The sequence below is a fragment of the Zosterops lateralis genome, assembly GCF_965231275.1.
Source record: "Zosterops lateralis genome assembly, chromosome: Z".
NCBI classification, from domain to species: Eukaryota; Metazoa; Chordata; class Aves; order Passeriformes; family Zosteropidae; genus Zosterops; species Zosterops lateralis.
In genome coordinates this window covers 55,443,975-55,463,174 of record NC_139800.1, presented here as the reverse complement: position 1 = coordinate 55,463,174, position 19,200 = coordinate 55,443,975, and the positions used below count along the sequence as shown (strand labels likewise).

Sequence of the window (19,200 nt, the reverse complement as noted above, 5' to 3'; positions counted from 1 at the left end):
ACCTTGCATGTGGTAGCTTGTCTAACCTGTTGTGAGTTGCCATAGCTGAGAGTGGATCAGTCTTGCTGCATGCAGTTTTCTCCTGACAATTTCGTAAGTCCCCACCTGCAACTATCAAATTCACATGCTCGGTATTTTTTTAGAGAATTTAGAGAATTTAGAGAATATACACACTTACATGTGCAATGTATTTCTGACTCTTTAAAACAATCAGAGTACTCAGCCTGTATTTTATGATGGAAGTTCTTGTCCAGAAAGTGGCAGGAACTTGAAGGCCTGGGCCATCACCCACTCTGTTGGGATTATGGGTGACAGAAAAGCACTGAGTCCTACCCTCCATGACTATGACCTGCCCCAAAGTACTTTGCTGTAGGAAGGTAGCAAGCCTTTCATACAGAATAACAATGTGAGAATAAATTACAGGAAAAGAGTAAAGGAGATCAAAGACAGTTCTAGTCTCCATTTTAATATCTTACATGGGAGTGCAAACAAATAGCACTATTATGGCTACTGATTAAACGAATGTACTGGTTGGAAACCTGCAGAAACCCAGGTGTCACAAGCAATAGATGTGCAGCATAATAAAAACCTCAATGCTACACAAGATTTCACAGTTTTCTTTGGCCCCCTCTGCTTGTTTATTCACTAGTATTAAATAGTGTGACTGGATGTACTCTGATGAAGTTCTCCATTATCTCTGTGAAAAAAACCAAAGCTTTCTTTAGCAGCTCCTTGTTAATATGAGGTCTCTCTTCAAACTGCAGGTTTCAGTAGAAAATTGAAAACGCCTAGTGTTTTTACTCTGTAAAATTAAGTGACCTAAGTTCACAAGACCTTTGTAAGTAATTCAAGAGAGCAGTCAGCTGATTTGGATGCATATCTAAAGTATGTATGACCCTCTAGATACCTGCAGAATTTGTGTTTGTAAGCCTATCTGGGGTCTGCAAGTTCCTGTTTGCACAGACTTATGTGGGTGTTAACGTGTCTCAGCAGGCTAAATCTGCTAGCCAACTCTACAACAAAGATGCCCTCAGAAGCCCTGTGTTAAATAAGACAGCTTTGTAGTCCTCAAGCAGCACATCAGAGATTTGTCACTGGCCTGAAAGGATAAGCAAAGGCTGGCTGTGGATGGACTGCTTGACTCCAATGCAGTTCCTGAGCCAGAGTGCTGCAGGTGAGTGATTTTTACCCTGGGGAATGGGGCAATAAGTTTGAGAAAGCAGCTGAACAAGGGGCCTGTGACTGATGCCATGGCTCTATGGACCCTGATGGCATGAAGGTATTGTGACTGCATGGATGCCATGCAATCCAGTCTAATCCTGAGATCCAGGGAGCTTAGTGTGGTTTGCTGGTAATTACAAACCAAAACAAGTCAAGTAATGTGACCTCTCTAACTACAGCAGCCCTGCCAAGGGCCCTAGGTTGTTTTACAGAGCAAGAAAGGGAAGGAGGGTGCAGAGATTATTCACAACTATCTCTTCATAAAGCAGAACCTAGCTGACCCAAAGGCATAGTTAAAAAAAGATAAGTATTGGAATCTGCTTAGCTTTGTCTTATTTGTGCCTCGTAAGCATAATTCTGAGGTTATGCAAAATAATTTTGTGTCAAACTCACAGAAACCCACCCTGTGGATCTAAGGTTTTACAGTTGTTTTTGTGAAGGAAGTCTCATGTGCTGTTTTCTTAGAAAATGAAGTTCAGTTCATAGCCATATGATTAAAACAGACTCTTTTGTCTCCCCTAAAAAAATAAAATCACATGAGCTCAATTACAAAAGCAACAGTCAAATCCTGGGGTTTGCTGTAGTGTATAAAAACACTTAGCACCATTAACCATATCCTAGGAAAAGAAACTCATGCAGCAGAAGGGTGAGTAAATGAGTGAAAGGCCTCATTATTTTTTTAAAATTCCTTTTATCCAAAGCCTGTTGTAGAAGTGTAAAAGGAAATGTTGTAAGGACAGTTTAATAAGCAAAGAAGCAAAAGAAATCATAAGAAGGAGGAGACCGATTAGATTTGGAAGGGGGAAAGGCAGCAGAGGAATGTCAAACAGCAAAAACATGATTTCAATTTTTTATGAACATTCATATGTGACAATAGTACATTTTTGTATCTATTAGTATTTTTATTGTCCTTGAAATATTTTTAAAATTCTAGGGTGAGGGCAAAATATTATTATTTCCTTGTAATTTTAAGAAGTGGTTTGGGTTTTGGTTTTTCTTTTTAATTTTTGGGGCAGTGGGATTTTGGAGTTTTTCTTAAATTCTTGAGGATATCTTTGCTACTGGCCTGATTTTATGTGGTGCTGGGTGACCTCCTCTGTCACTGAGACATTGAAGCACTCAGCAGCATTCACAATGGACCTTTTTTCCCACCTATATGTATGAAAAAATACTCAGTAATAGCTATTAAACTAAAAAGAAGAGAAGAAAGCAGAGAGTCTCATAGCTCCAATGTCTGTAGTGGCTGTAATGCCAAATGCTTTATCTTACAGTGGCCTTGGTTTAACTTTCATGTCAGGACTGACTGAACTGTGCTCAGACAGCTCTGCCCACTAGTGCGCAGGCTGCTTCAGAGAAGACAGAGCTGTTCCTTCACCCCAGCTTCATCCTTTACCATGCTGTGCCATTGTGCAACATCAAGAGGTGCTGATTCCAGTAAAAGTCATGTTGCTAATAGGGGGGAAAAAAGAAGAAAAGTCCTCTCTCTGCAAAACCTGCATTTTAAACCTGTGATGTTTAATTTGATTCTGCCAAATATGGGCTGGTATGGACAGTCCCAAACTCATATAGTGCAGTATTTAATGCCATTAGGAGATAATGAAAATCTAATCTCCACCCCAACGTCTCTGCAAAGAAAGAGAGCCAGGGCATAACTGGCTCGAGTGCCAACTCCCTGCAGTGCAGTTCCTGTTAAGACAATGTGTTATCATACAAAAAATGGGTGCTGAAATTTTTATGTCAAATAAGAAAGTGTATGAGTACTCTTACTGAAATAAAACAAAACCAAAAAGAGGCTGTTGAAAAGGCACATTGCTACATGCTAAGAATCCTCACTATCTGTTCAGAGTTTCTTTGTTGCTGAAGGAAAGGGCAGCCAGCTGCCCCAGGCAACTTCTCACCTGAAGTGGGAGTAGGTGCAGTAGATGTCCTGGAAATCTCCAGGGCCACACCAATTTACATCTGCTGGGCACTCAGTATGTCTGTAGAACAGCTGATCTGTATACACATGCTCCATTAGAAATTTAACTAAGTCTCACAAGTTATGGTATTTAAGTAATTGAAGTTAGAAGTTAGAAGAAGTTAGAACCATAGCAAACCTGTGGAGTTGTTCTGAGCTGCCTGGTTGGAGCAAGCCTGCTCCCTCTGAGTGTAAAGCAGCAGGTATGTTTATTGTGCCAGTAACAAGGTCACTGACTGTTCAGCTGTAGGAGCAAACTCGATTAAGACTGGTGATAATCTTTTGAAAGACTGTAATTTATCTCCATTTGAAGAGTATTATGGTTGTTCTACAGCTATCATGGACAACAAGGTTAACAAATATTCCGTGATGAATTTTTGAAAGCTTTAGTCAGATCTTGTATATTTAAGCCTTTCTAAATGGCTGTCAAAGGCAGGGAAACAGAGTGTCAAATTTGTACACAGACCTATCTAATGGCCTTTATCTGAGAGAGTGGTTTATGATTTATACAGTCTCTACCTTTACTTAAACAATTTCTCTTTTGCTCTGTAGTGAAGGCAATTTTATAGCATTACTCACATGGGAGAGATTAGCCTCAAAGACTGATCTTACTGAAGGAAGTAGGAGATTTAAAATACACAGAGACATGATGCAAACCATATGATAATCAGCTTTTATTACTAATAGCTTCTGAATTGTCAGTTGACTGTGTTTGGATATAAAAGTTATAAGTGCATTCTATTTTAGAAGGGATTGTGCTTATAAAAAGCTTTCAATTGTCCTTAACATTTAAGTAAACCATCACCTTCAATGGTGTTGCATAAATATGAATAAAAGTGCCTTCTTTTTATCCTTGAATAAACATTAGCAACATAAGTAAATAAAAGAAAACTCTCTACATGATTTACAAAATCATAGATATCCTACTCTCAGGAAAAAAGGAATGAAATTAGCCTTGGATATGCCTCCTGTATATTTTTTCTTAGAGAATTATTTTTGTAGTGTCTTTCTGGGAGTCTTGTTGCATACAAGATCAGTATCTCGACAACAGAAAGAAGCCACAGATGTAGTTAAGCATAAATATGAAATATATATATATATGTGTATAGTTATGCATGTGATTATGTGTGTATATATATATATACATACATACACACACAAACATAATATATATGTGTTTAGGCATCCATATCCACAGATGTTATGTCTATTTAATCACAAAGTCTTTAATTTTATATATAAGAAAATTGAAAAGTAGAACAAATGAATCAAGACTGTAGGTTTCTTTGCACATACTCATTCTGCTGACAATCCTGTGCAATTTGTCTGAAATCAAATTCCTTTAACTGGTTTTGTCACACAGTAGATTTTGCTGGCTTTAGTGAAAAAAGATTTTAAGACTACTTACAATGAAGACACTACATTAGTGCCACTCAATCCAAGAAGTTGTAACTCCTCTGTTTTCCTCAGGACCTAGCAATGAGACTGTGGCTAACCTGATTTTGACTATGCCAAATGGCTTCCTGGTGAACCCTGCTGCCAGTTCCAGCAGATCTGTGGTTGCCATTTGGTTAGCACTTGTTGAAAGTGCATTAAGGCTGTCTTGCACTTTAACACAGAGTTTTTCTCTGCATCTTTTTTGATTGGCTGTTCTACTACAGATACCTTGTGGAATTGCTACAAAGGATTACAGACATAGATAAAAATATAGTCCCATGGTACAGGTGCACTAATGTATCAAGGATCATACTTGTAATATGAAAGAGAAATTGTTAGACCAACACTTTCCATTTCCATACTGTCTTTTTTTTTTTTTTTGCTGTCACTGCTGTAGTATTTGGCAGCGAGAATGCAATTATTTTCAGGTACTTTAATTCACTCCACAGTAATTATTAACAAATTATGAGACCAGAACAACGAAGAAACACTATGTTAACATTGAGCTTGACCTCATCTCCAGCCCTTCAGACTTCCAAAATCTTACTGACTTTCAATGCAAGAGAAGTCCAAAAATTACAACAGCCTTAATTTTCTTAGGCAATATACTTTTAATGCAATTTTTGTTTCTTTAAAAGTACGTAAACAAAGGTGTAGTGTCATAGAGCCCACACAAGGGAACAGACAGCCAATGAGAGGTGAATGTTCTTCTGCAAGGGGACATGTCTGGTTCACATAATCTACTAGTTATGATGTTTGTGGTTTTGATTCTGTATTCTAGAAGGCTGAAACAGAAAAATACACCCCTTGCGTATATTAATATACTATAACACTTTGTAACTTACCCTGGAGTTACATAGCCACTGGAACTTGGTTATAGTCCAATAAATAAGACCTCTCAAACTCTGTTTGAGAGGCTATACTTTTTTAGCTTAACTAAAACATCTAGAAATAATGGGAAATGAAACTAATATGTCAGTATTGACAAGAAATATTATCAGTCCTGACTAAAATCAATGTTTTCTTCACGAATTTTATTTTATCTTATTTATAGACCTTCCTGTTGCTCTCATCTCCAAATTATCTATGGCTTTCATAGAAACCAATGAGGTTAGCATCAGACATCACCTGGGAAATTAGAAGAATTAGTGTCTTCATTTTTCAGATGAGAAAATGGAGTCACACCTTGAAGACATGGCTTCTTTCAGACCACAGAGAACGCAGGAAGCTGAACAAAATTTGATCACCATGACAATATGAGTTGAATTTCAGTTCTACTTTTCAATCCCACTCTTTCTTTTTAACAATCTTTTTTCAGACATAGTTGACACATAAAGTTAATATAAATTGATTTCACTCAACACACCTACAGCCGTTAAAAGAAAAATAAAAATCTGCTGATTGAGAGGAAAAAAGGGTAAAAGAAAGAAATATGACATATTTTAAGATTTTTAAGAATGTAGGGTAAATGTGACTATTCATATTCTTATGTTCCAAGCTATAATTATTAGTTCCACATTCAAGAAATATGAACTTAGTAGACTCATAATGTCTATTTACCTGTTTTCAAACATTCCTTACATTACATTTATTATGATGCTTGACTGTTCTTTCCCCATTTTTGCACTAAATTTAAATCATAATTTTTTACTGCTTCTGTGAATTTATTTTATTGTGGACTACATTTTTTTCCACACAATAAAAGGAAAATAATTACCTAAAATTTGAAGTATGTGTATGTAGGACCTGTTCAATAGCTCTCATCAAACACATTCCTCTGGCCTTATAAATGCAATGGGTTCAGTTGCTCCCCATGAAAAAGAGAGAATTAAAAATGACCTGGGATTATTTAGATGAGGAGAAAGGTAATTAAATGATAAATTAGTGTTAACAATTTTGCTTATGACATACAAGCTTCATTCCATCTCATCCAGCAAATACAGTAATCCAGACAAATTATTCATTAGGAACTAATTGGTGCCATTGTTGAGAGGCAAGATTTTAATGGCCAGTTGGTTTAAAGAAGGATTATCTGAAAGGAATTGGTCAACTGCCAGAAGCTGTTTGCAATGACAAATTGCTCACAATGAATTGTTTAGAGAGAAAACACTACTTTTTTGTTTATGAAACAAATCTGCATGTCAGTCAGTCAAGCTCAATATGAAGGATGTTTGGTATAAGGTCATGAATGCAAGAATGGTTTGCTTTTCTTAGTATGTGCTGTTTATTTCTCTTGAAGTTGTAACTGCTAAATAGCAGAAAAAAGTAGTTAGCAACTCCAGAATCGGGTCTATTATTGTACCAGAGAAAGGCTGCCTAGCAGTCTTTTCATATCTATCTCTTTTTTTTTTTTTTTTTTTCATTGCCAGTCTTTCTGTATTCAAGGGGTAATCTGAAAATACCTGTGTGCAATGACTTGTAGACATTTTCAGGATTTCTAATGATTGTACTGGATCATTTAAATTCAGTAACCTATCTTCCACTGTTGCAAAGCCTCTCTTAGTGATTCAAGCCATCTAGCTCCTGTGAAGAAACAATATGATTGCCAGTGCTCCCTCACAGCTGCTAAGAAATAACCATTAAAATTTGCTTTCAACAGTGTTTCTTGCAGCAGAGTAATTTAATGATATGGGTTGTTCACAGATGTTGAAGAGGTAGATGTTGCACAATACTCAGTACAGTCAGATTAATGTTTTTACCAGCAAATGTTATTGTAAATGTACTCAGATGACTTCAATCAATTTTCTGCACAGCACAAAACACAGCCCATGTCCAGTTGCACAACACTGCATGACATTCTCTTCTTGCCTACACAGAAACAATTTCCAAGAGGCCATGCTGCCTTTCTGGTCCATTTGTCTTTGTCCTAGTCTAAACATAATGTAAGCCTCCCTATTTTTTAAAGACAATACTTTCACACATGGAATAGCTTTTGTGCAAGAAAGTTGCTATGGAAATCCATTATAACCCTTTTTTATGGCTAAAAGCCCTTCCAGATAGCTCTGTATAATGTTATACCTTGTATGTCACACAGTGACTGCCTACAAGTGTATTAATACACATCTGATGGGCAAGGGGGATGTTGTGCAGTAAAATCATCTATGTACTTCTCAGCAGAGGGGAAAGGTACTCACTGTGGTCAGTGAAAGAAACAGAATCCCAGACTGGAGTGCATGATAGACTAGGGAGATGCAACTCCTGTGGTATTCAAATGTTCTGTGCTATACAGAAAAGAGAAGGACCATTCACTACAGCTTTAATGGTTGTAACATAAAGCTGTAAGGGAAGTCAGCTCTGCAGCTGACTTTATTGAGTACACGGATTGAGTACTATGGCTTTCTAAGTGGTCCCTATCCCCACAGTCTGGACTGTGATATGAGCCTGTATTTTTCAGGCACTAGATCAGCCTGAAATCCTCTCAAAAAGATGGAAGAAGCAGACAATAAGTGTAACCAGTTGAGCACCAAGTCAGGGCAAATCAGTCAGACATTAATCTACTGTTACCAGTAAGCTAACTACAGAGGCAACCAATCATCAGGCATTGAACACTTCAGCAAGGAATCTAATGACATTTAAGTTGAAAATAGTTCAGTGTGATGTACTTCAGGAGTAAAATTATTCCAATAATTATTTTAGACATTTATCCCTCAGATCTTTTCTTGAAATCTTTTTTCTTAATATTTGAAGTCATAAATACCGGTCTATAGAAAATGGAGTGAGTGTGGGACACAAATCTATGAAGTTCACAAGCTGTCATGCAGTGTGCATGACATTAAGTGTGCAGTTTCTAAATGCACAGATTTCTATGACAGTGAAAGCATCAGTGACCAGGGGTTTTTTTTTACATTTTGCAGTTTTTATGCTTCTAAGCTAGTCTATACATTGGCTACCAGGACAGATGTGATTTTATATTTGCAAAAAAAGCAGTGATGTAAAGGGAGATCCAATTCAAGACAGTGTCTTATCTCAGTGTTCACCTCTACTCTGCTCCTTTCTTCTGCTGTAGATTACTTACTCAAATGTGTCAGCTCAATTGTTTGCTCAACATGTTTTAAAATATACCTGCCTAGTAAATATATTTTGGATAAGTGTGGTAATTTCACAGAACCAGCATAGAGCACAGTCACCAGATCTCTTCCTCAATACATTTTGGTGAGCATGCAGGAGCAGATGTGCACTGATCTGGTCTAAAGATTCATAGAGGAAAAAAAGAAACCCTCAATGTTCATCCATACATTTACCATGAAACTCTTCACTGATTTCATTTACACTGCTACAGGCAGTAATGGAGGATTTAGATGCTTCCCCACATAGAGGCTGTTTCTGTGCACCTTGTGTCACAGGAAAACACTCATAATTGAAGATAACCCTCCAAAACTTCAAGACAACTGTTGAGCTTTGACTACAAGGATAATCAGTTTTATAGTATTCTGAAAACAAGACAGGTCTCAAAAGTGATATTCTAACATCTGTCACTAGGGACCAGATACTTTATTTTTGTCTGTTCTCTCATTCCTGATAAAATGTACCTTTTGTGCTGAGTTTGGACTGGAAAGTACTTATCAGGTCATGAGCTCTGACTTTTCTGAAATTTTCACTTACTTAGAAAGCTCAGAGATAATTTAAGAATGTGAAGAAAAGAAATGAGAATGCTTCTTTAGTTTCTGAGCTGATGTATTTCCTGAGAGTATTTTTTGTCCTGACTTATTCTGAACATTCATTAAATGGATAATAGTGAAGAAAAAATGTGCGTTGATTTACACAGGCATAATTACTCTTGTGAAGTGGAAAGGTCTTTGGTATCATTGTGTACCTAACTTTTTTTTAGTGTTGGGAGCATGTTGCAAACACATCTGGCATGGAAAGCTTGAAACACTACGCAGCTTTCCTGTGACACATTAACAATGTTTATGTGTATAAGAGCAAGTTCATGTAGAGCCCAATTATGGTCAAAAATACTGTACCGTGAAAAGTCATTGTTGATTATAATCATAATCATTACATCTGAAGCAGACTGCAGCTAGGAATGCCTGTTTTTCTATTTTGTTTCTGTTTCCTTTCCAGCTTTCACAGGCTTGTCAGCTTGAAAAAAAAAAAAAAAAAAACCACAACCACAAAGAAAAAAGAAAAAAAAAAAAAAAAAAAAAAAAAAAAAAAAAAAAAAAAAAAAAAAAAAGGGGGAGGATTTGTTTGCTAGGCAGAAGGGTCTCTGTGTCCTGCAAGAGGGAACTTTGTTCACAATTATGGACAGGCATTAGGAAAAGACAGAGAATTTCTGAAACATAGTGCATTACCTTGTCATATTGAAGTACTGAGCTGCAGAGAATGGCATCCATTCCCAAGTCTAGGCATTACAAAGTGGGCTGATTTTTTCCCCCTTTTTGAGTATCACACTTCTTTGCAACAGTTGAGTAATGGCAGGAATGCAAAGCAGAGGTCCCTGATCTATGTAAATATTAATTTTGTGCCTTTTTTAATACTAATTTTGACATACTCAGCTATAAACAATTTTCACAGGCTTTCTAATTGGGTCCATCACAACATCCCAGAAAGTCAAATAGGTTTTCTGAGTAGGGTAGATAAGCACAACAGAGAAAAGGCATCTATAAACAGAGGCAGGAAAAAACCAAGTTCACATCTGGGTCAGTGAACAATCATTGGTGTTTGGGAAACAATGTCAGCGAACAGCAGCACTTAACATTGCTTTAAAAAATTAAGTGCTCCTGGTTTAATAGAACTGTCTTTGAAATCAAAGGGAATTTTCTCCTGATTATAATGGAAACTGGATAGAAATGTAATACCAACATGATTACATCCTTAATACATTCCAAAAATCTAGCTATTTATTAGAAACACGGAGCACTGCATATATCATTATCTGGATAAATCATTATCTGAAATTCAGAATGCCTTTAGACAAAAAAACCCACAAGAGCAAGAAAAATAGTGAATTAGGAAAACCAGTTTGTCATTGGCAGAAGAGCTGAGTCTACTTACTAGTTCTGTTTATGGCACTTGCAGAAATGTCCTAGGGGTACATATGTTCCCACTTTGCATTTAAAAAAAAAATGGTATGCTAATTCAAAATAAAAACTTGAATATACACCAGCATTTTTCAGCTCTGCATGAAAGGTGGTATTGCAGTGGCATATAGCTAGAAACACTGAACTGGCAAATAATAGGAAACATTTGAAACCTTCTCACATGAGTCCACGTTTGCATCTGGCAGGCATATACAAGTGCAGGGTTTTGCAGATCCACTGCATCTCCGGTTATGACAAACTTTGAATATGAGTCCTTGTTTATAAATTCTGCCCCATCTTTCAAGATGAAAGCACATGAAAGTGCTAATTCCACAGGACAAGGCATGCTTTTTGGCTCCCAGGAGCTTTTCAAATTTCTTTTCCCCTAAAAGCTCCAACTACATTTAGTATTGAAGAAATGTCCTATGAGTGCCTGGACCTACCTGCAAATCCAATGACTAAATGGGAGAATGAGGCTCGCTAGTGACAAGGGAAGAGGAGCTGGCATTCTCACATGTGGGCTGTTGATGTCTTTCTGTCCACACACAGCACACTGAGCACTCCAGTGTGACTGGTTCATCTGTAATGAGGAGAATTTTTAGATCCGTAAAACAGCAAGGAGTATTAGTTTCCACACAAAAACATCTCCCTTGTTCCCTGTACATATTGGTTGCTTTTGACATGTAAAACATCAGGCAGAGGTCAGGCCTTTTCTTGGAGGGCATAGCTTAACCCATGGCACTCAGCTTCTGTTGAGTCTCCCATGAACTGTTTGGACACTCAGCCAGTCCAAATGGACAATCAGATTTGCTCCCAGACTGGTTAAAGCCACCTATTTCAGCTGACTGAACTGTCCTGATCATGCTACCTTTGATTTTGTTTACTTTATGGATCCCAAAATCACACCATTACCGAATGAGCTGCATATACCACAGTGATCAGCCATGTACTTTCAGCAGATGAAACTTTCAAACAGTTATCTCATTGAAGTATTTGATGTTTTTCTCATATTAGTCTATTTTATTCCTGTCACTTTTCTTGTTAATTAACTAGGAAAAAAAAAAAAAAAGACAAACAAAAAACCCAAAAAAATACTACTGATTTTTCTGAATTTTGATTACATTAGGTAGAAATTAAGCTATGCTTATCTCAAAGAAAGTAGCCATGGACAAATACATTGCAACTGGAAAAGCTGTGATAGAAACAAACAGAAAGGAAGGGAACACAAAACCTTCAGGAGAGTAACAAGAGAGAAAACAAGAATAGGTATTGCTTCATACACAGACTAACAAGTCAAAAAATAAAAATATGTAACAGTCTACTAGGTGTTCAGAAGTTTTACACATTGGATTCCATTTTCTCATATTTATTCTTTCACTGTAATATTGTTAAATGATACTGTGCTCTCAGTTGCGTTGTTCAGGGCTTTTTCTGAAAATTTAAAGTATGTGTTGCTACAGGGAATCTTAAGGTGAAATTTTCTATGGTTACTTTTTAGAACTGGAAAGTGAAATCAGATAATACTTGAATATTTCACATTATTTCAGCCATTTAAGTTATTTACTGCCTAGTAGATTTTCCTTTTCTCTCTGCATTAGGTAATATTGATAGCATAATTAAGATGCTTAAATCTTTTCATTACGGCTTCTTGGTGCATTTAAAATGTAATTAAATCATTGTGAATTTGCAGCCTTCATTAGTTCTTTTTCAAAGAAGTGGAAGAATATTGCTCTATAAACAACATATATTCCATGACTGCTGGTTTGTTCTGCTGCCTCATGAAAAGAAGATAAAGTCTCATGGAGATATTTTAATACATCACATTGAAATCTGTTTCAGAAATTCGTAAAAAAAAAATTCCATAATTTCATTCCACATTGCTAATTATATTACAGCCAAAAACATCAGAATACTTATACTAATAAAATTTTAAGATAAACTGCAAGTCTAAAAAGGAATCCCATACTGTTCCCAAAATCAGATACCACATTAGCAGATAGCTCTGTTAGGTACATTTGTTCTTTCAAAAGTTATTCTCAATATAGTTATCCTTTAGCTTACTTTATTTTACTATTGATTCCCCCTTTCTGTTAATCTGAGGCTGATTTTAGTTTTGTAGAATGTGCAGGAATCTCTCATTTATTAATATTATTAGAACTTAGATGGAATCCTGGTGTATTTAACAACAGTGGGACTCTCCTAATACATTCAGAGTAAAAGTTTATTATAACTCATATACTTCTGGTGGAAAATGCATCCTGCTCTGTGCTGAGGTCAGTCAATTAACTAACCTTGAGAATGATTTACCAGGTGGCAGCTTCATCATGTTAGGAAAGTTCGAAAAAGAAAGAAACAGAAAAAGAAGATCTCATAAATGTGGACCTGCATCAGGACTAATTTTATTTTTTAAATTAGCTCTCATATTGTTTTCCCAAATAGAGTAATGAACTTACTTTTGCCTTCTTTTGGTTTTTAGAATGAAAACAAAAGAAGGTCTTAATGTGTCTGTCCCTAAGAGCTTCCATTTTAATCTACAGAAATTGAGAATAAAAGAGATGGATCAATTTTTTTTTCTTCCAGTAAAAATTTTTAATTTCCATTGCTCTTTGAAGTTGCTAAATGAATGATCCAAGTGTCTAGCAGTGGATGCTGAGGTACACCTGAGCTGTTTTTTTGTGTGTCTACAAGAGTAGGCACTGATATTTACAGCTAACCCAGTAATACCACAGTGGAAGAATGAACAGCTTTCCACAGGTCAAAGCAGGGCTAGGAGCAAACCCCAGATTTCCAAGTCCCATCCATATGGTAGTTGTAACACTATCACTTTATAATAGATCTAAAATCTAAGATCTAAAGTAATTACTTTAACTCCAGTTTTTAAAACAAACAGAGCCATCAGCCCCTGTTCCTATGGCTTTGTTGCAAGTTATTGTAGCTGACTCTTCAAGAATTAACTCTACAATACAAAAATGAAGTAAGCGGGCAGAAATATAGTGATCACTGGATGCTCAGTGCATTTTTTTCTTTTTGTATTCATTTGGAAGTAACATTCATCTTGCACAGTAAGTGAAACAGTACTCTTATGGTCTCTTACTCCTTTCTTTTCAGTTTACTATTCTGACTTCCAAATTATAAGCCATTTTTCAACCAGGAAATAATATCAGCAGGCTAAATACTTCACATGGAGATGCCTGTTCTACTAATTCTGTACTTTGTCAGTATAATCTCCTCTGTGGCTGATTTATTTTGCAGCAGTACAAAAAAACCTAAAACCCAAAACCAAACCCAAACACTCAAGGAAACATATCTCTAGTACATGCCCATGTTCAGTTTCTATTATTGTTTAAAACATGCAATTCAAGTTCAAGTGGGGTTTTGCAAGCAGACGGAAATCTTAGAGCTAGAAATGAACTCTCCATAACCCAAGACCTTTCTGCCTCTTGTTTTCTCACTCTTTCTTTTTCTCTCCAGCAAGCCCAAAGCCAGATAACACTTTCCTGCTGTGAATTTTTTAAAGTCACCCAACAGCTCTGGCAAATGAGAGCCGTCATAGTTTTTGGATGAAAAAATCATCTGCAGCTCACACAGATCTATGAGCTGATAGGAGTTAATTGACAGCTTGCAGGATTTCATCTCCAGGCAGAGTTAGAGAGAATGAGAGCCCTGTGGTTTCATTTGGGCAGAGATAAAGCAGGGTTTTGTTCAGTGCTCATGGAGAGAGCATAATTAACCTTTTAGAAGTTTTAAGAATGATCAAATTGTTATTCATTTTTGCAAATGAGAAAAGTGAGCTTCTTTCTCTGCCAGGAAAATACCAGTGCAGATTTCAAGGTCATTTGATGATTTCCTTCAACTGAAAAGATGGAAGTTAGAAAAAAAAAAAAAGGAAAATGAAAAGACTGAGAAACGGCATCATAAAATCAAGCATCATTCAGGATGTGAAATGAACAAATGTCCTTTTCTAACATAATATACTTTAGCTAACATTTACTGCATGTTCACACTATCCTATGGGATTCTGTGTGTGATGAAAGTTTCCCTTGATATTGTAAATAAGAAACTTGGCGCTAGCAGCTATTTTTTATGTTGCCCCTATAATTTTTTAAAAATATTTTCTTACAGGAGAAAATGGGCCATTATACAAGGTCAGTGGCTTGGTTTTCAGGATGTCTGATATATTTTCAAGTGCTGTAAATTCCTAGACTGATAATATGAGTACAGAATAGGAGAATTAAAGCACTGAAAATTATAAATGAATATACCTTAAATCCCTTTTAATGACAATATATATATGAGAAGGTAAGACCTGAGAGTTCTGGTGCCCTAAACGTTCTTTGATGGAAAAAACAAAACTCTCAGATTCTTGCTTATTGTCTAGTCAGTATCTTTTATAAAACCTAAACTAACATAACCATGCATTAGTTTCTGTCTGACAGTTTCACTTTTCTGGAGCAGCTGGGTACAAGATACTTTGCAAAATTATAACCTGTTTTCTTTGTATAATTTCTTGGTAATTTTTAGGACAATGAGAAGAGTACAAAAATAGATCCAGACTCTTGTGTTCCATAGAAGCAACATGGCAGTCAGTAATAAGAAGCTATGAAAAAGAATATCAGAAAACCTATTCTACTAAACTGCAGACCTTATGATGCTGTACTAATTCCAGTCTTGTAGAACACCCTTTTTTGCCCAACCCTTCATGGTGACATTATCTATGCGAAGGTTGACAGGCTTTCTTCTGCTTCTCCCTGCCCCCATTCCCAGATTCCTCTCTGCCTCCCCTTCCATTCCCAGAATTTTCAGACCTGAGATCCACACAGTATGATAAAAAACATTGCAACATGTCACATACTTTTTCTGGTGTGGAGGTTCTTAGCACTTTTCAGCAACTCAAGTTACAGAAGCTTTTCTACTATGATAAATCTACCACAAGAGTTTTGAGAGTCTCTTCGGATATGTGCTCCTGTCCCCTGCACTCTAAGCTGTTTGCTGTAGGATGTGCTCTCTGTCCCCTTTAGGTTTTATTCCTGGATGCAAGTGCCAAAAGTATGGAAACTCTTAATGCATTCTTTTGATAAAAACCTTGCAAATAAGTTTACTTAAAGAAATCAGCTTAGGCAGTGAGAAATTACACACTTTTTAAATAGTTCTTTCTTTTAACTCACAAAGATTATCTTATCTTGTTTTGCTTAGAGTAAATTCTTTTAATTACAGTATGTTAGGAAAAGATTTTTTGGCTTCCTAAAACCCACATGAGAGGACAAGGTGTTCTTCATGTGATTTCTCTTTATGTTATCTGCTCTTTATAATGTGTTAGGCTTTTTGTTTTCTAAATGCTATTGTCCTTTTGATTTAGGCAGGCTGGAAGATAAACTGATACCTTTGGTAACACTTAAGAAGTGCTGAGACTGTGACTGTCTTGAGCAACCTCTTTATTGTTAAAATATATTGAAATATGGCAGGATAAATAAGTCATAAATAGTTGTATTTTGTTTTTTGTGGCATGTTCATTGTTGTGCTATTGACTTTATTAACAAAGAATGTAGAGGGTTAGGCTATAAAAACATTTTTTTTCAAGTCTTAGTATTCCAAAATTCAAGGCACCATGCTTCACCCAAGGGAATGCAAAAGCTTGCACACTTTACCTACAACATCTGTGTTTTCCATTCCCATTCTTTTGATATGCCAGAGCACCCTGTTAGTAGGTACAAATCATAATGCTCAACCAAGACAAATATGAGTAGCTTTTCAGTTTGCGTGCCAGTGGGTCCATATGAGGAGAATACTTCTAGAAGCCTCCTCTAGGAGGCTTCCCAGGTAAGTCCTTTAATTGCCAGACTCAGATAATGGATTTTAATTAAGAAGATTTGGCAGTAGTAACACTTACAGAAAATTAAATGTTCAACTTTACATTTTAGACTAAAATGCACAGTTTTTAAAAATGTGTCTGTCATATCAGTTTCAAAAAACTAATAATGAGCTAGCTTGTATCTTCAAACTTGCAGCAGGCCTTTAGGTTTTTCATATTGTAAAAGCTTATTTAGTTTTTACAATATGAAAATTATAGACATGGTGACATTTAAACCTTTGCTTTTCATAGCATTTCACACTTACACCATTTTAAAAGACAGCTATTAACATTTACAAAAATCTTTCAGAAACCAAATGTTCTAACATGCAGAATTCCAATTATACTGTGTAAGAGGGTTATCGACTATTCTTCTACAAGAATACTTTGAAGTACTTGGTATTAAACCCAAAGCTAAAATGTCAGTTGCACGTAGACAATAAATTAAGGTTTATAAAAGCATGTAAGATTTATTTAATATTACAATTTTGACCTTTAGACTGTCTTAACCATAGCTTGCTTAAGTTTTCCTCCCTCTTGCCTTCCTTTTTTATCTGTATAATCTTGCTTGAATATTAAACAAAGGTTGCGATGCCAGTTATGCAAAGTAATATAAAGCCTTCATAGCATTAGTACTTTCCTCCAACTGCTGCAACACAGCCACATAAGCCATGTTTTGTTCTTCAGCAGAAATGTTTTCTGAATTGCTCAGGGAGTTCAACGAGCAGCATTTCCAAAGCTGTCAAGACACAGCTGTTTAATTTTCAGTTTCTCATTGCAAACATCTAAAACTTTCAATTAAATGCAAGCTATAAATTCAAATGCAGGCTTAGCTCTTATGTTGTAGCAGAAGACATGGATAGGAAGACAGGCAAAGTCAAAAGAGGGGTGGCAACAGCAGGACAACATGAGGAGCTCAGTGTTGAAAGGAAAAACGGTGCTGGCAGAAGACAGGTCTAAGTGAATGCTGTTTTGAAACACACTTGAACTCACAGCAAACAAAGGGCTACCCTGTAAAAGTAGGGAATCATTTAACTATTTTTTCCCTTTTTTTTTTTTTTTTTTTTTTTTTTTTTCTGGCTTCACACTAAGGAGTCTCCCTCTACCCAGACAAAGAAGTTCCTTTGTCAAAAGCAAAGTATCCAAACTATTTTTGGCATCTCTCAGATCAGTAGTATTATTAATTAGTAACAGCCAGAAAAGTCAGGAAAGCAGTTAGGGAAAGAAATAAATTCTGAACAATCTACAAACAATCCTCTCCACCAGTACTACTGAGGAAGTGTCTACTAGAAGCAAAGTACTGAGGAATGACCATAGAAATATATCTAGAAATTCGAAACTCAGTGTAATGATGCCTTTTTTTTCGCTGAGCAACACAGACAGTGCAAAGGAGACTTCATATAAAATACATGCCAGAGCTTCTGATGAAGGAAATGGAGGAAGCAAATGTAGAAAACTGCATTGAAGCTCTAGTCTAGATAATATTCTGCTATAAGCTGAGCTGTGAGACCTAAATGACTGAAGGGGCACACAAAGTGTCGGCACAGAGTCACCACCTGGGAGCTTTCCCTAGACACTTTTCTTCAGATGTCTCAACTACAGAGATAAGGTTAAAATGTTGAGATTGGCTGGACAAAGATCAGAAATTAAATTCAACTCCATGTTCATTTCATTTTATCCAGACTGTAGTTTAAAGATACAAAGAGGTCACGGTTATTTTCTGAAATTTGAAGAAAGTTCTCAGAGATCAAAATATTTACTATGTCACAGCATGCTTCTTTCTCTGAAGTTGAGACATAAATGGGAACGCTACATTTTACAACTCTACCTGACAGCAGCTTAACATTTCAGCTTGACCAGTGTCACAACATTGTTTCTTCTACCTCACCTTGAAAGTAAGGATTTCAAAACAACTTGTTTTGGTTTCTGTCGTGGTTTAACCCCAGCCAACACCAAGGCTTAGCCAATCTCTCGCTCAGTCCTCCACTGACAGGATCGGGGAGAGAATGGGAAGGGTAAAAGCCAGAAAACACATGGGCTGAGATATAAACAGGTACATACAGAAAGCAAAATTCATGCACACAAGCAAAACAAAACGAGGAATTAATTCACCACTTCCCATGGGCAGGCAGCTGTTCAGCCATTTCCAGGAAAGCAGGGACCCAATACAAGTAGGACTTACTTGGATAGACAAATGCCATTGACTCCAAACATTCCCCCCTTCCTCTTTCTTCCCCTTAGCTTTTTGTACTGAGCATGATGTCACATGATCAGGAATATCCCTTTGGTCAGTTGGGGTCACCTGTCTCAGCTGTGTCTCCTCCCAACCTCTCAGGTACTCCCAACTTCCTCACCAGCATGAAAATAAAAACAGCAGAAAAGGCCTTGGGTCTGTGTAAGCCCAGCTCAGCAATAACAAACCATCTCTGTATTATCAACCCTATGCTCAGCACAATTCTAAACACAGCCCTATACCAGCCACTGTGAAGGAAATTAGCTACATCCCAGCCAAACCCAGCACAATTCTTTTAGTTTTCCCTGCAGCTAAGTATTGGATAACTAAGCAGAACAAGATTATGCTGTTGTGAGGTAAAGTATTTTTCCTCCAATATGGATGGCAGACTTGAAAGTTGGTTTGTGTTTTTTTTTTTCTCATAGAAAGTCTTGTTGAAGGCATGCGTGACTGATGATATAACTAATTACCTTCCTCAACA

General features: G+C 36.6%; 1 protein-coding gene across 8 annotated transcripts in view; it reads right to left on the bottom strand.

The window, feature by feature from the left end:
* LOC310922471 (uncharacterized protein) overlaps positions 1-18,771 on the bottom strand; it is a 29,395-nt gene extending 10,624 nt beyond the window's left edge. For 3 of the 8 annotated variants that reach the window (XR_014592434.1, XR_014592435.1, XR_014592436.1), the window contains exons 1-2: positions 18,669-18,760; positions 11,082-11,218 (exon numbers count right to left, since the gene is read on the bottom strand). Coding sequence is in view for 2 of the 8 variants with exons in the window: in XM_083883052.1 (XP_083739178.1) it covers positions 11,082-11,220; positions 11,789-11,869; positions 18,669-18,687 (239 nt within the window). In the remaining 6 variants the exon portion in view is untranslated. Of the gene's footprint in view, positions 1-87; positions 112-7,763; positions 7,837-11,081; positions 11,221-11,788; positions 11,870-18,668 lie in introns of those variants that run through there. The other 5 variants (XM_083883053.1, XM_083883052.1, XR_014592437.1 and 2 more) reach the window with 5 other exon arrangements.
* Between the last annotated feature and the right edge of the window lie 429 nt (positions 18,772-19,200).